The 16582-nt window shown below is 36.2% G+C and overlaps 1 protein-coding gene across 9 annotated transcripts in view; it reads right to left on the minus strand.

The window, feature by feature from the left end:
* Positions 1 to 16582, minus strand: part of LCORL (ligand dependent nuclear receptor corepressor like) — an 84151-nt gene that overhangs the window by 5487 nt on the left and 62082 nt on the right. For 6 of the 9 annotated variants that reach the window (XM_061469982.1, XM_061469974.1, XM_061469945.1 and 3 more), the window contains one exon: positions 9660 to 14506. The exons of the other annotated variants lie outside the window; for them this stretch is intronic. In XM_061469982.1, coding sequence (XP_061325966.1) covers positions 9660 to 14506 — 4847 coding nt within the window. The remainder of the gene's footprint in view (positions 1 to 9659; positions 14507 to 16582) is intronic. 9 annotated transcript variants of the gene reach the window in all.

The raw sequence follows: 16582 nt of genomic DNA on the forward strand, positions 1-16582 counted from the left end.
CATACAAGTATTCTTTGAGCTTCTTATATTCCATGCAGTTTGGCACTGCATTTTTCAGGAAAACCAGGAATTTGACACCCGCTGTATGAAAACAACAAAATTGAGAAAACCTGGCTAGCTCAAGTCCATAGATTTGCTGAGTTAATCTCTGCCTACCATGTGTCAAGGCCACGCAGAAGAAACAGGAACAGGGATAAATGTTTCTTTCTGTTAGGCAACTCCTCAGCATTTCCCATTAGAGATTACCATCAAATGCTGTATTTGTAGGCTGTAAAATGACTATGAAACTATCACTGCAGGGTTATGTTTCTCTAAATCTTTTGCAACACTTATTTCATAAACACTTCTCTTTCCCACCTAGCTGAGGTCTACGGCAAACTGGTTTTTACCTTCCTGTCTGACAAAGATTCTGCAAACTACACTGTTAAACACTGCCATCAGTGAGGTGCAAACTGGCAGCCTGGAAAGCTTAAGAGCATCGGTGAGATACAGCACTGATCTAAGGCTTTTACAGAAAGGTTTAAAAAAATGCTGAGTAAGAACAGTAAAACTTCAGCAGCATAAAAAAAAATAATTTCTCTGTACAAAGCACTTAAACATTTCCCCCAAAAGAAACAGTGGAATAGATTAAGTTAAACCCCACAGCACTATAGTAGCCTCAGCACCCTTTCCAACAGAGGCTGATTCAGTAATGCAAGGAACATTGAAATGAAAGTAAACCAAGCACACACAGATATATTATCTCTAAAATTTAACTCATTGTTTCCACAATGCTCAAATGCAACAACAAAAAATCTACAAAGAAATCTACAAAGAAATTTTTTACTGTCTCGTTTCAGTTTATCAAATGGATTCTTGTTGTAATAAGAAATAGTTTGGGTTTTTTTTTTCAGCTGAGTGGATGGAATCCTATTTGGGAATCTGAGAGAAAGAAATGCCTTGGAAATAGACAACGTGCTCAACTAGATCAAAGCAAGCTGGGGAGATAAGCAATATGCAGGAGGCTTTTAAAAATTAGTCCTAAGAGCTGGATTTGACACAGTTGGACTACTGAAACAAATAGAACAGTACACAAGGAGAAGCAAGACATGGGGGGAACTGAATGTAGACAAAAAGACAAGGTAAGAAGTCAGAACCAGCTGTAGTCCCAGACTGAAATGATGGTGAAAAAATTGCTTTTGGTCTTCAGCACTAACTCAGAAATGTTTTTCTTGGTTTGAGGGGGAAAAAAAAAGTGTGGGAAGAAAGGAAATAGATACGAAATACATATGAAATACATGAGAAAGATAACTGAAAGAGGCTAGGAGGAATTTGCTGAGCACTTGTGGAACATCAGTGAAAGAAATCTAAGACAGTCTGACAGACTTCTCGCTCTTAGTACAAATCTCTTACCAGGTGAAAGAGATAGTATGGAGCAGCAGAAGTACAAAGATGAAAAAGATGCAGCACAAAACAAAACGGAAAGAAACCGGGCTGCACACATTCTGCTGTGCTCCTGAGAGCATGCTTTGACACTCACAAATGTACTGCTTGGAAAAAAGCTGATGCATGATCTGAAAATCAATTAAAGGAGAGCAAAGGATAAAGAGAGGACGCAGATGAATGTGGAACAACCGGAGGGTATTAGTCTGGATGGTCTGAACAGTGTTTCAGAGCTGGTTCCGAATAAAATCAAGGAATAAAAGCTATGGTGTGAAATAAACAGCAGTTCTGCAGGACCACGGCACAGTACCAATGCAGGTTGGGCAGTTCTTTCACTAAGACATAGCGTCATGGTTTAAGCCCAGCTGGCAACCCAGACCCACGCAGCTGCTCGCTCACTCCCCTCCCGCTCCTTTCCTCCCCTGGCTCCTGGAGGAATGGGGAGGAGAATCGAAAGAATGTAACTCCCACGGGTTGGGATAAGAACAGTCCAGTAACTAAGGTATAACACAAACCACTACTGCTACCACCAATAAGAATAATGATAATGATGATAAGGGAAGAGAATACAACTGCTCACGGCCTGCCAACCAATACCCAGCCCGACCAGAGCAGTGATCTAGTCCTTCTGGGTAACTGCCCCCACTTTGTATACTGGGCATGACGTGCTGTGGTATGGAATACCTCTTTGGCTAGTTTGGGTCAGGGGTCCTGTCTCTGCTTCCTCCCGCCTTCCCCTCCTCCCTGGCAGAGCATGAGACTCAGAAAGTCTTTGGTCAGAGTAAACATTACTGAGAAACAACTAAAAACCTCTGTGTTATCAGCTCTGTTCCCAGGCTGAAAGTCAAAAGCACAGCACTGCACCAGCTACTAAGAGGGAGAAAAATGACTGCTACTGCTGAAGCCAGGACACACTGGCAGCTATAGTAAGTCACAGATGAAGCACAAGTATGTTGGTGTGAAAATATAAGTATCATGATATACAAGAAGCAGTGGGATTGCCAACACTAGCAGAGAGCCAATGCCAATGATGGGAGCTGAGCTGTCATGAGTGGTCAGACATCCTGCTTGGGCTCGTCAGCCTCCCTGAAAAAGTGTGCACACTTTACATGCTCCTGTGAGAGAGGAAAGAAGGCAGAAAGCTGCAGGGAGAACACAGCCAGCCTGACTTACTAAAGCGAGTAATATAGAAAATAACATTGACAAAAATCACACATGGAGAAAAAAAAATTAAAAGTGAGCATTTAGATGAGAAAAGTTAGTCAGCTGAAAGCTGGCAATCCAATAAGGAGTGAAAAGAAATAACAGATGGCGGAGATACGAAAACTGAAGTAATTCAAGATGATACCTTATGCATTATAAGGAGAAGAAGGAGAGAGATGTGTCTCAAGAACAGCATTATTTTATCAAGATACACTGCAACCACTCAAAACAGTGAGTTTTGAGTGGTTGGAATATACTTTGGAATAGTACAAACATTTCTATTGTTTAAACAGTACCTTTAAGGCACAAATGCGTAATTACAGCAAAACAAGAGGACACTGCTAGGAAAAGAAAACAGTGTTTTGAGTCATAACCTGGTTAGGAACCTGATAAAAATGCATGGAGTACATTTGAGTTATTGCTCAGTTACAAAAGATTCAATATTTTATTTGAACAGTAGTGAAATAATATGTATTTTCTTTTCTAGATTTTTATACAGCACCATTAAAAAAAACTCCTTACAAGCATCAAAGTAATTAAAAAATTCCAATTAACATCTCACTTGGGACCTCAGTCAAGGTTTTCTCTTCAAATGGTGCATTAGAAATGTTCTCAGTACATATCGCTATACATATATAGTTACAGGTCTATAAATCATACATTTCTATATACCTGTATTTGTTAAAAAAAAAAAAAAATCAAACCCAACAACAACAAACTTTGGTTTCCAAATCTTTTCTTCTGATTTATTTTAAAATATCTAAGAATATATTTTAAATAACTAGGAAGAAAACTTTGTTAATGAGGACTCCATAAACTTTCTTTGTCAGATTACACACCCAAGAAGACCATCATGTTTTACATCACATTGAACTACAAAGCATGACATCATCTCAAAGACCATGAAGAGCAGAACTGTCAAGCTGTGATGTTGCAGTGGTGTGTGAATTTGAATGCAGAATGTTGCTCTTAAAATCTTGGGCATCCCATATTGAACAATTTCCATTCAGTTACATCATCCAATTATTTGTTGATCATTGCAAAAATATCTGGCTAAATTAGAACCTGAAGGCTGTCAACAGCTTTCGGAAACAGTGTGTTGGGAAACCCTCAAGATTCAAGGCCATTTGAAAGCGCAGAGTCTCTCTTTTTTCATATTGACCATAGAAAACACCTTATGATAAGAAAATGCTGTTCTTAAAATATGGCAAAAATCTTCTTTGAATCAAATTAATATCCAGCTACCAAATGAATACAAGGAAGAAAGAACATAAAAAAAGAAAAATTACATCTACTAAAAGTTCACTTACATTTGAATCACAGTTTCAGGTAAGTTACTAAGACTCAGCACCACCCTGTAACACCCTGCAAATAAATGTTTAGACTTTCTCCTAAAATACTTTGGAATAGTACAAACATTTCTATTGTTTAAACAGTACATTTAAGGCACAAATGCGTAATTACAGCAAAACAAGAGGACACTGCTAGGAAAAGCATAAACAGTGAATAAATGTGGTATTATATTTGGCTTGAAAAATCTGAAGAAGGTGCTGAATCATCAAATGACAGACTAGAACTTTCTTTTGCTGGAGTGAAAGAGGAATTAGGGAAGGAAACTCTACCCAAGAATACATTCAACAACAGCCCAGCCATCTCACACCATTTTAAATCTTACCCTCGATTCTGGAACCAGAATCTGAACTTCTTGAATGTAACTTACTCAGTTGTTTTGAATGTAACTTTGGGCTTGTTCAGCCTGGAGAAGTCTCAGGGGTGACTTTATAACAGTCTTCCAGTACCTTAAGGGCCTACAAGAAAGCTAGGGAGAAGGGTTTTACAAGGGCATGTAGTGACAGTGGGGAATGGCTTTAAGCTGACAGAGGAGGTTCAGCTGAGACATTAGGAATAAATTCTTCACTATGAGGGAGGTAAGGCACTGGAACAAGTTGTCCAGAGAAGCTGGGGCTGCCCCATCTCTGGCAGCGTTCGAGGCCAGGCTGGACGGGGCTTTAAGCAACCTGGTCTAGTGTGAGGTGTCCCTGCCCACGGCAGGGGGGTTGGAACTAGATGATCATTAAGGTCCCCTCTAACCCAAACCATTCTGTGATTCTATGAACTAACTGGAGATTCTAGTGTAACAAATTTTAGCTTTACAAAAATTTGGTGAAAGAAAAGAAAAACACTACTAGCTTTAGCATGTAAACGATAGAGGAATGCAAACTAAGGCGCAGTACACATGCCTCTATAAATTAAAGCATCTTTCTTGAACAGAATATTTTCGCAGAGTTCTACACCAAAATGTGGAATTGTTTCAGTATAGTGAACTGCTTTGTGATGGTCAGACTACATCAACTCTTCATTTACAAAATTACAAATTTGATTGACCTTTATCCTTTTCTAACACGAACTGAAGCTCTGCTTTAAGCTGTAAATTCCTAACAGAAAAAAGGATTTGAAAAGGGATACGTAGTTTTCATATTTTCAGAAGCACTAGGCAGGCCTGGCAAACCTGTTTTCTCTTCTAGAGAACAGCTTAAGCATAAAGACAGAAGCCTGTCTTTATTTATTCAGTTATTACCAGTTCTTTCTTTAAAGCTGAATAATTTAACCATTTCCTCAGGACTGAGGACAAATAGGAAAGCATGAGTATGGGTTTCTCAGTTTTTGAGGAAATAAAAAAGAAAATAAAACAATACTGAATGATGAAAAAAAACCCTCTTATGTTTTAAAATCCCACACAAAGGCTTATTGATCATGACACTAAACTACTGAAATTTCCTTGCAGGTAAAGGAAAAAAAAGACTTCAGAGTAGAGTTCTTTGACTCAAACAAGCAGAAGTATAAATCCTTAGCTCAGAACCCTCAAAAGAACCAGAGGAACAGCATACGCTAAGGCAAGATGCAAATGACGACAGTTTAAACCCCAAAAGTACCCAAGCTTTATGCACCTCACACTAGATCACATGATGGGAGAACAAGACAAGGGAAGGAAAGACTACATAATTGGATTTGGCAAATGGAATTCCAGAGTGTAAAACAAGATGGAGTATTAGGCTGTGGTATTAGAGCTGCTGATGTTGCATTAAGGGGAATGAGGCAGAGACCATTAAGTTCATTTAATTTATTATATATGTGGATTTATTATATATGTGTGGCCAACTGTATATCAAGTCTACCTTATTTGCTTTTATACTGCATTAAAAACAGCCCACTTACTGAGTAGAGTCGTTCATTTCAATATTGGTCCTGTATCTTCTATTAATTTTGTACCTTTATTTTATGGCTGTCTGTGAAAAAGTAGCTTTGTCTGGCAATTACAGTTATGAACATTTCTATCTACTTACTCTGCATCACAGGTGAAACTTACTCTGGTGAAAAGCTTTTGTGAAAAGAGCTAAGACAAAGCTGTTGAATCAAAATCAACAGATTTAAGACTGTTACACTAAGTCTCTTTTGCATTTTATGTAATCTAATATTTTAAATTTGTTCCATGCTAGGAGTATAAAATGTGCTACTTTATGAAAGAGAAAGCCTAAGAGACTTGCTAAAAAACAGTTGGTTTTGTCACTAGATCAAAAACTGATGTCTTCTACAGTAGTAGGAAAGCGATTCACATTGTAGCCTTATCCTTACTGGTCTGCACTACAACAAGACAAATAAGCAACAATAGGGGAATATTAATGGCATACTAATATAGATGTGTAGAGTTCACAACATTTTCCCTCCCAATTTTAAGAAAATTTAGCTTTGTCTTTTGTCTTATTAATATAGATGCAGTTTTAAGTGCACAATCGAGAATAATCAGACTCATGAAGATACCAAGTTTTCATAGTTAGATTCCTAAGTCTTGTAGTCAACTTTGAAATGATTACAAAGATTAGCAAATTCTCATTGTAAGTACTGCACTAACTTGATCTCATTAGAGATAGCATTTAAAGCCAGCATTCAAATATAATGAAAAATCAAAATTGAAAATTTATATTCTCTACCAACAAATACAATTGATTTTCTCTAAAAATCCAGACTACTGGAGAAAAGCCGAATTATAATGGAGAAAATTATTTTAGATGAAGAAAATATCCTAGCTTCAAGTGATTAGAATTGATTTTAGAAGCTTTTCTATGTGAACTCCCACCCTGACACAAAGGGTACGTAAACAGGTATGTGATGTCATCACAGCCTACAGTTCTGCCTGCTACTGTAGTAGGTCCACAGCCTCCTTTTGCATCTGTGATAAATCCACACCCTCAGAAGATTTTTTAAATACTCAGTACATTGTGAGTTCCTAAAATGGAGTCTTTTATAGTGTCCTATTTTAATGTTGAATAATAGTTTCTCTTGTTTCAGCTTGGTTCTCTTGAAGACTTTTGCCCAAGTCCAAAGCAATAGAATGTGTTCTCCAGTGTTACAATGAAACACAATGAACCACTCTCATGGAAGGAAAACATGAATGCTTCCCTAAAACCAGGCTTACATAATTTTCTTTGCCATCACAGAGGATAATAATGTTTCACTTTAGAAATTAAAATGGTCAGAACACTGAATCTGTGTTCTGTGTTGAGTAAAAGGGAACCATCCCCTACATATCAAACGCATTGTTGAAACAGTTCAAAAGTCATGTGGACCAAAGTATCTACCAGCCACCTTATCTTCAACAAAAAAGGCATTATGAAAAAGTGATTAACTCCCTTCTGTTGCTACAATGAGTACATGGCTAATTCTTGTTGCTTGGTACTACCTTGAGCTGTGAGAACTCAAATGCTTTATTCCCACTTGCACATTCTAGCATAAACTGATTATACATAAAAATTTGTTAACAGTGTTCTGCCTATCTGCCACAATGCTTCACAATAAAACAGCATCACAACACCTTTTTCTTTCAAGCATATTCGGTAAGACACCAAGATCAGTTAAAACTTGAAGAAAAACTTTAAATATTGACCATAAATGTGTAATAAGAACATTTCAGGCGTGACAACAGAACAATGATACAATTTATGATACCACATCAACAAAAACACAGTCTAAATAACATAAAAATGAATAATGATGTTTTCTTGTGCATTAAACTTCCAAATGCAGGAATTACGTCTGAAAACAGGTGCATGCACAGCCAGAAATCATGTTCGTTCTTTTTAGCCAGCAGCTATACTTTAGACTAAAAATGCTTATATGATTTCCTTGGCTAGTGCAGACAGTACACAATGTTGAACCAACGTGCCAAAACGAGACACCCTTTTCTATGTCAGACAATCCCCCAGTACTGCAATAGTACCCCTGAAAAAGATTTGGGTTACAAGTGTAGAGAGAATTCCAGAATCACCATTCTTTGTCTTTTAACATTTCGTTTACCAGTGAACTTTCTAAAGACGACAACTGATATGAGAAATTATGAATAAAAGCGAAAGTAACAAAAATTGTAAATGAGATAATGTAAAATATCAAAATAGTTATCAGATTTCCTAAAGATCCAAAACTAAAGGAGGAAAGTTATCAGGTAAATAAAACTGAGTCCAAATTAAAACTGAGACCATATCACAGTAATAGGTCTTGTATTGCCACAGCAAGAAAAAGTTTAAATATTTGAATGCAAAATTTTCTTTACTACAGTCTAAATTATGAAATAAAACTATGAGAGAGCTCTTCATTTGCAAAACAGAAACAGAGAGATGTTACCCTTTCCTTTTCTAGGCCTGGCTCTTACAGCAGTCTTGTGTCAAGGTTTGACCTTCCTAAAAACAAGATTTGTATGTTGAGTTTAGCTGCAAATCAGTGAACTAAAATACAAAATCATAATCTAAAGATAAAAAATGCTGTATTTTGGAAAAGCAGGGTTACATTGAATGAGCTTAATACAAAGAATTTTATCTATCAAATATAGCGTAAAAGAAATAAAGTATACAAGAGCCACAATGTTGTTTATACTACAACTTAAATAAACTTTTCAGTTTATTATCAGAGAGTTTTCTATAAAATATAATACGAAGGCAGACATAAGGTTTTCCTCTGGTATTTTGAAGAGTTCTTCTATTTCTTTGGGCAATATAATCAGACTAGCTAACAGATTATTGTTTCTGTAAATGAATACTTCTGCACTAATTTAATTCCTATTGTAGATTTTTTCTTTCACTTGGTGAGTATTGCACACCTTAGTTATTTCATTGAACTGAGTTGAGACTTCTGCTTAAGGAGATCTCTTCACCCAATAGAAAAAATAATTTCATAAGTGTACCCTCTTTGTAAGTAACATAACAGCCTAAGATCACACTCATACTGCAATGTATTGTAAATATCTAGCTTCAAAAATGGATTTAATTTCACACTAGCCTAAAGAGTTTCCAAGCCAATGCATTTAGCATAGTAACTGTGTATCATACTTGTCTAGCATAATTTTGCATTTTAAGTTGTTCTGCTAGGATTCAGTGGGCAAACACTTTATAGTCATCAGATTTCACCTGGCAATGAATGGATACTAAAACAAATCTCTGAATGACTACTTATCAGAAGTACATAGCGCGATTTCTTACCATATAATTATAAAATCACGATTGATTTACATTAGAAAACATTCAATGATGACTTTTTTTAAAAAAATTCAATACACTGAATTTCTGCTTCATTTTCATGATTTACCCTTCCTCAAAATATGAGAAACTACATAGTGGAATGAAATTCAGTTCCTTTTGAAACCAATAACCAGTTGTGACTGAGTTCAGACATGTCAGAACTTGATTTGTAGTATGAGCTGTTTTAAGTTAGCTCTTTTCCTTCTATCTTGGTGCGTTATAGTTGTAATAGAATGTAACACACCTACTGTAGCTGAAATGTTCATGTAAAATATTACATACATTTTAAAATTCCACTTTTCTGCATTACTCTGATGCTATGCAATGGTTAATTTCATGATGTCTCTGGAATTAAAAGGAGGATCATGCAATTAAAAAAAACAAAACAAACCCAAAGTGCTTAGTTGTTTGACTTCTCTAATTCCTTAAGACTATAATTTTAAGATGAAGGTGGGAACAGGAACTTACCTACTTGGTACTTTGAGTAATAAGTTGCCATTTGTCCTCTACTGCATGATTGTCTCTTATGCCTTTTCCTTATATGTGTATCAGTGGTCTCCCATTGTGGACTTTTTCTTTTATTTATTCTGATAAGAATTTCAGAATTACCAGCAGGATTATCATCATGGTTTACACCACTAAATTTTGAGCTGTGAAACTCGTCATCCAGCCTTTCAGTCACTTTAGAAGAAACAGATCCTTTAGATGTTTCCATTTCATTTTCGTGTTTCTTTAATGCATTTTGTTTAGTAGAATGGGACCTCAAAAGAGGATGTCTTTTTTCTTCCATATAGGCCTGAGTACTTTTACTTTCAACAGCTTCAGGAGAATAAATGACATTATTTAACTTAAATGAATTGTGCTGCTCAATATTGTTGATTTTTTTCAGAAATATCCTACAATCTTTAAAGGTTTTGGCTTTCCAAGTACTTTGAAACAATTTATCTTGGCTTTGTTCTTTTCTAACATTTTGTTGGCAACAAACAGTTCCATTTGTCTCTGCATGTGACTTAAGTATATTTGCTAAACCAGGATGTGGGTTAAACTCAGAAGATCCCATCATCTGTTGAACAAATGCATCTCTGGCTTCATTTTCAGTTGGTATGAGACTACTCTGAGATTCTACCAAAGTCTGAGTGGGCTGGATTTCTACTGTACTTTTTTCCTCGAGCTTGGGCATTTCACCATTGGTTTCCTCACTTGTACTTTTAAACAACTGGCTTTGGCAAAAGAACTGCAAATTTTTCTTTTTTGATTTCCAGCCTCCAGGAGCCTGGTTATAGAGCTTTTTCATCTGTCCCCACCTATCACACCGTAGCTTCTTAAACTCATTTCTTTTTAATCTGGCTAATGTGAAATTACTTTTCCTGCTTAAGACTGGAGACCTCACCATATTATGGAGTATCTGTAATTTCCCTGCTGTTTTGGAAGGTGAGGATAGTGCAAACTTTTTAAAGTGCTTTCTGAAAGGGCAAGTATTAAGATCAGACTGTTTAGCTTCCATCTTTATCTCTCTAGTACTAACTACTTCTAAAGGATTGCGAGCATTTGCCTTTCTCACTAGAGAGAGAGACTGTGTTTCTGTAGTTTGCATAAACCAGGTGCAGAGTTCATTCATGTTACACTTTTTCTGAAAAAGCATTTTTATAGGTGATGTTTCAAGTTCTACAAGGCAGGAGTCTAAAGGGTTTGACATTTCAGTATCACAGTCTTGTTCAATGGGATCCCTTTTTTCACATGCACATTTATCAAACTCATTTCCCCCCACTCGCAACCAGGTATTAGTTATCCGCTCAAATCTATTGTTTAGTTCTTCCAACAAAGTGTCACTTGAAGTGGAAGTAGGCCACCACCTGAGAGAAGGATTAGATGAAAAAATGGGATCCGATGATACTTCATTAATGGGCCCGAACTCACCATCCTTAAGATCCATTTTTACATTTCCTGAATTTCTCAGTTCTGAGGTATCTTTGGATGCTGTGCTCTGATTTGATTGCCTATGTTTTTCTGTTCGATCTTTAGCTTTTTTCAAATGGAGTTTGTAGGATTTATGTAGTAAGGCACTTCTACATGTAAATGCACTAGAAGATGCTAATGAATGTAAAAAATGCAGCGAGGGTTTTCTGTCTCTAGCAGAATGTCTCGATGGAATTTCATGTTTTCTTGACACTGTTGTAATAGCACTGTTTGTTTCATCCTCTCTAGAATCTTTCTGCATGCTCATTACTTGACCCATGTTATTGCACAGTTGATTTTTCCTCTCCGGTGGTAAATTTTTTTCTAACACACTCTGCTGTTGCAAAGGAGGCAAACAGTTGCTAATACTCACTTTTCTTTCTTGAGGTGAAACTCTATTAACAGTCACTGATATGCCGGAGATTTTTACTTTTGCTGGCCTGCCAGGTTTACGAATGGTGGTTAGCGGTTTCTTAATGGGCCGTATAATATTGCTGCACGGATGTGGCGATGTTAGGTTACTCTTGATAGGTCTGACATAGTCATAACCAGAGACCTCGTTTTCAGTAGAAGAATTTTGTAAGGCTTTTACTATTTCCGTAAAAGCATTTCCAGTTTCCACATCGTGCGTCGCTTTGCTGTGGTCGTTAGCAAAATTAGAATCAATATGCTGTGTGGGCAGAATACTAACTACATTTAGATTACTTTCAGAAACATGTCTCTTAGTTCTTCTTGACCTTCCAAAAACAACTGTCACAGTAATGTTTTTGTTGCTGTTAACTTCTTCCATTACTCCTGCATTCAAGTTGGTACTTTTACCATCACTACTAAGTTTAGGTCTAGGTTCTGTGCTTTCAGTCATGTCTACTTTTGGTTTAGGAGGCCGTCCAATAGGTCTCTTGACCTGCTTAATAACTTGAGGACCTATTTTCTTTGGTCTACCAGGTTTTCTTTTTAAAACCAGTTCACTGCCACTGCTTGATTTCTCCACAACTTCCTCATTTTGTTTTGAGTCATTTAAGTTAGTTTGACCAATTGGACAAGAGCTTGTAACTGCTTCTGCATAAACACAACTTGACTCCTCCTTGGTCTTATTTTCACTGTAATCACAATCCTTGACACAGATTGCATGAGAAAGATCTCCTGTGACCTGTTTGTCTAACAAAGTGTTTGAGTGCCCCTGAAACAGACAAATATCTGTGCTTCCTTTCGAAGATGCAGCTGCAGATGTCAAAGTATACTTGACTCCTTCACTACTATTAACCTCTGAGACAAACATAAGCTTAATAGGACTGGAGTAGTTTAAGGGAGATGAGATCTCCCTAGCTTCAGAAGTCGTATTTAAATCCCCATTGTTGGAAGCTGAACTGGATGAATTAAAGGTCAGAGATTTCAAAAGACTGTCATTTATTTCTTGATGTATAACCATTTCTTGTTTGTTTGTTGTCACACATACCGTTTTGATTTTACTGCTGCTTGGCACATGTGAATGTGGAAGGAAGCTTTGTCCTTTGTATCTCATTTCACTCACAGTGAAAGGCAAGTCTCTTCTAGCACCTAGGTTCATAACCTGTTCATATGTATTAAGTTTTTGATTTATTCTGTAGCTATCCGAGTTGTTAGTCTTTCTGGCTAAGCTTATTGTATCTTCTAAACGCTGTACAACAACTTGCAGATTTGTGTCTCTCACAATTTTGCTTATGTCACTGTGTCTTTCAGCTTGAGCATCTTCATTTAGTTTCATTTTTTCCAAACTTTCGAAAGAATTTTTTGCATTGTATGACTTTCTAAACACAATATTGTTTGTTACATACACAGAGTACCATCCAGGAGGCACAATGTTACGTTTAGTTCTGCCCAAGATCTCATTACTCTCATCCTGCAGAGGAATTTGACCAGTCTCATTTAAGGTTGCACAATCTCCTTGCATTTTTGCAAGTTTCGCCTGTCTGGCGGCAATAGTGCTGTTTTCTGAAAGAACTAGAAATCCAGAGCTCGTGTGAAAATTAGTAAGAGGTAGTTTGAAAGACTCTGTTTGGTGTAGTGGAAAGCACCTTGGTTTGGTTTGGCAATTCATGCATGGGTTATTTTCAAGATGTTGCAAAGCCTCCTCTTCTATCACAGTAAAACTGTGTCTTTTATTTGGATATATCTTATCAATTTTTTTGGTGGATTTCTTTGCAGTTCTCTCAGAAATTGCTTTTTTTCTTACAAGGGTTTCATCAAGGCTTGCAAGCTCCCTCTTGATTTGCAAAGACTGTCGTCGAATGAATGGTGAATCAGGAGAATTATACATTGAAAATAAAGTTTCCTGACGCTTGCGAAATCTTGTTTGGATGATTTTATTTTCCATTTGTTTATCATGTTGGCGAAGTAACTCCTTAAAGCTGTAATCACTTGCCTTAGCATTATGCAAAAGAGAGGTTATGAACTCTCCTAATTTGACATCGTTTTCTGGTGCCCTGTCACTGCTAGAAAGTTTTACAAGATTTGTTGCTATATCTGTAGTGTCTATTGATTTTAGCTTTTCATTAATACGGTCTATTAAATCTTCAAAAATGGCAGAATGTTCACCTTTGTCAGCCTTCTCAGGATTTATATAATTGTTGCTTTCTTGGTCTGTTGATAGCAATGTTGTCTCTTTTCGTTTGCATGTTTGACTCTCATATTCAAATTCTCCATTGCTTCCTTCAGCTGGCAAGAGGGATGGAGGCTGGTTGATAGAGATTTCAAGCTTGTTGTTGTCTAAAGTTGGGAAATCTATAACTGATCCTTCCAACGATTCAAATTCTTTACTCTGTACAGGTGATAGTGGAGGCGGTGATGGGCTGCGAGATCTATTTGAATTTTTAATGCTGTTCAAAAGATCACAGTCCTTGGTTGAATATGTACATGCTGTTGTTTTCCCAGAATGCCGGTGGTAATTTTGCAGCTGTTCAGCACAATACTTATGAGAACTACATGCTTTGTTCACCATTGTCTTAAGACATCCAATTGCTACAGCTTGGCTTGACAAAGAATGGAAATCTTTAATACAGACAGACAGAGGTGGTAAACAAGTGTTTGGTCTTTGAGTTTGTAAACAGCAACTTTTTGTCAGCATATGTCCATTGCAATTACAAAATGAAATGTGAACATCCTCTTCAGTAAGGGAACTGGGAGTTTCAGAGTGGACCAAATGTGTTTGCTTGCAACTGCAAGCTATAGGAAAACTTTCATCTTGTATTAGGAATTTTAACATAGCCAAAGTCTGTTGCCAGTGATATGAACAAAAAGACTCCAAAACTTTGCTTAATGTTGATTTTCCTTTTTGAAAATTAGCTGTTTCCTCTGAATTTGCATCAGCTGTTGAGCTTGAACTGAAAATGAAAACAAATCAAAACAAAATATAAATTACAGTAAAACACCGTATCTAATGTTTGTTATAATGGTAACTCAAACCTAAAAACGTGAAGTTTGCAAAATAGTTCTGTTCTATTTGCACTATTTGATCTTACTTGCAAGTGTCACTAGCAACAATGTTCATCTTATCTATTGCAGTGATAGTCCTACCATAAGAAAAATCATCAGGAAAAAATTAAGGGAAAAAAATAGTTTGAAATATAGCTTCCGATATCTAAATGTAATGAGAATAAAGTTAACTTTCTGATTTTCAAACTACCTTAATCATCAATGAAGGAAAACCTTGCCAGGAACCAAGGGAGTTTAATATTACTTGCACGCCACAAAAGCGAAGCACAGAGAGGGTAAATGACTCGCCTAAGGTCCCAGCTCATGGTTGTGGCACAGGCAAGAACAGATCCCTCTCTCCCAAATCCCACCCTAAGATATTCACATAGCAAAGTTTATTAAACGCTCTTCAGGATACTCGTAAAGATCCTTTTAAAGACATCTTCTATTGATATATTTGTTTTTTCAAGAATGCTTAATGGGCTAACAGAAAATTGTAAAGAATAGCCACTTGCTACTGTTATTCTTTGCATATAAATGTTTCCCTTCGGGTTTTTAAATAAACTGCAGTGGTGCATCACAGGCTCTTCATTGCAATATACTACACACACTTGGATTCCTTCATTAAACAGAGATAATCACCAGTGGAATAATTAACTTCTGTGATAAAAGTTAATATCCTTTAAATCTCAAATACAGGGTAGGCCTATATCTAAATAAGACTTCTGAACAGTTGTTCTCAAAGGTATTAACTCAAAATAAAATCACTCATAAAACACTACCTTAACTATTTAATGAATTTCTTATAAATTAAAACTAATGTCACTACTTACCTAATAAAACATTTATATTGAAAAGCTGAAAATTTTCCATGGCAAAAATTAATACAGATATTTTTTCAATTAAATACAAAATCCTTATTGCTGAATAGCAACTATCAACAGATAGTTAACACCTAACTCAAATGTTTTAGTGAAACCAACTGCATAAGTAGAAAATATTATAAGAATTCTGTTTTAGAAAAGTATGTATTGTTTAAACATATCACCAAACTCTGAACATGACATTAACTTTTTGCCTTGCTATTATCTTGTGTAATTTTTTTTGCATTTAAGCCTGCCCTTTGGAAAAAGAATCATTTTGATTTGGTCTACAATTGTATTATCAAAGAAGAAACATTTAAAATTTCTATAAAGTTACCTATTCATTAATTTGCTCATACCCAATGTTACTGGCATCAATAATAACTTTAGCTTAAAGTTTTTTACTGGAAGTTACATACAGAAATTTGTACTTTTATTGTCTCATGTGGATTTTAAAGTTTAGAGCATAAAACAAGTTAACTATGCTTAATAATTCCTCATGTTTTTTCCTTCGCCTGTAACACTTAGTATGAAATGATATATATTAGAAATTAAGCATTTAGATGATACTAACTCATAAAAGCATCAGATAATTGTGAAGGCCCTAGTTGAAATTGCAATTATGTTTAAACTTAAATAATTGAAGTATTAAAAAGAAAAAACCCTCTTTACACTTTCAATCCAAAGTAAACCCAACATTATTCAAGGGCATGTCACTGTCAGGATTTAACTGGTTTGAGACACTGCTTTACTGAGAAAAGTCTGAGTGTTACTCCATCCAACCACCTCAGGAGTCATGAGGTGTTGAAATGTATTGCTACACTTGTGAAATCAAAGCTTATTCTAGTAATACAATTATGGATAAAAGCTAATTCCCCTCCCATCACTGCGACTTCAGTTAAATAATGTTTTGAAAGGCCAGATAGAGAAAAAAAACACCCAAAACAAAACCAAAAATCCCCCCAAAACATGGCACTAGAACTTCAATATTTTGTTTGTAAATCTCAGTAAATTTGTTAGGTACTAATCTGGAAAAAAGATGGCTATTGTACAGTCTTTTCAGACTCCAGGCAGATATCTCTCTAGACTCACAAGGTATGTATAACGGAGTTTCACTGGAGA

This window comes from Pezoporus flaviventris, unplaced genomic scaffold (assembly GCF_033815535.1).
Source record: "Pezoporus flaviventris isolate CSIRO_AGI_PZ_B2104156 unplaced genomic scaffold, CSIRO_AGI_Pfla_v1 ptg000002l, whole genome shotgun sequence".
NCBI classification, from domain to species: Eukaryota; Metazoa; Chordata; class Aves; order Psittaciformes; family Psittacidae; genus Pezoporus; species Pezoporus flaviventris.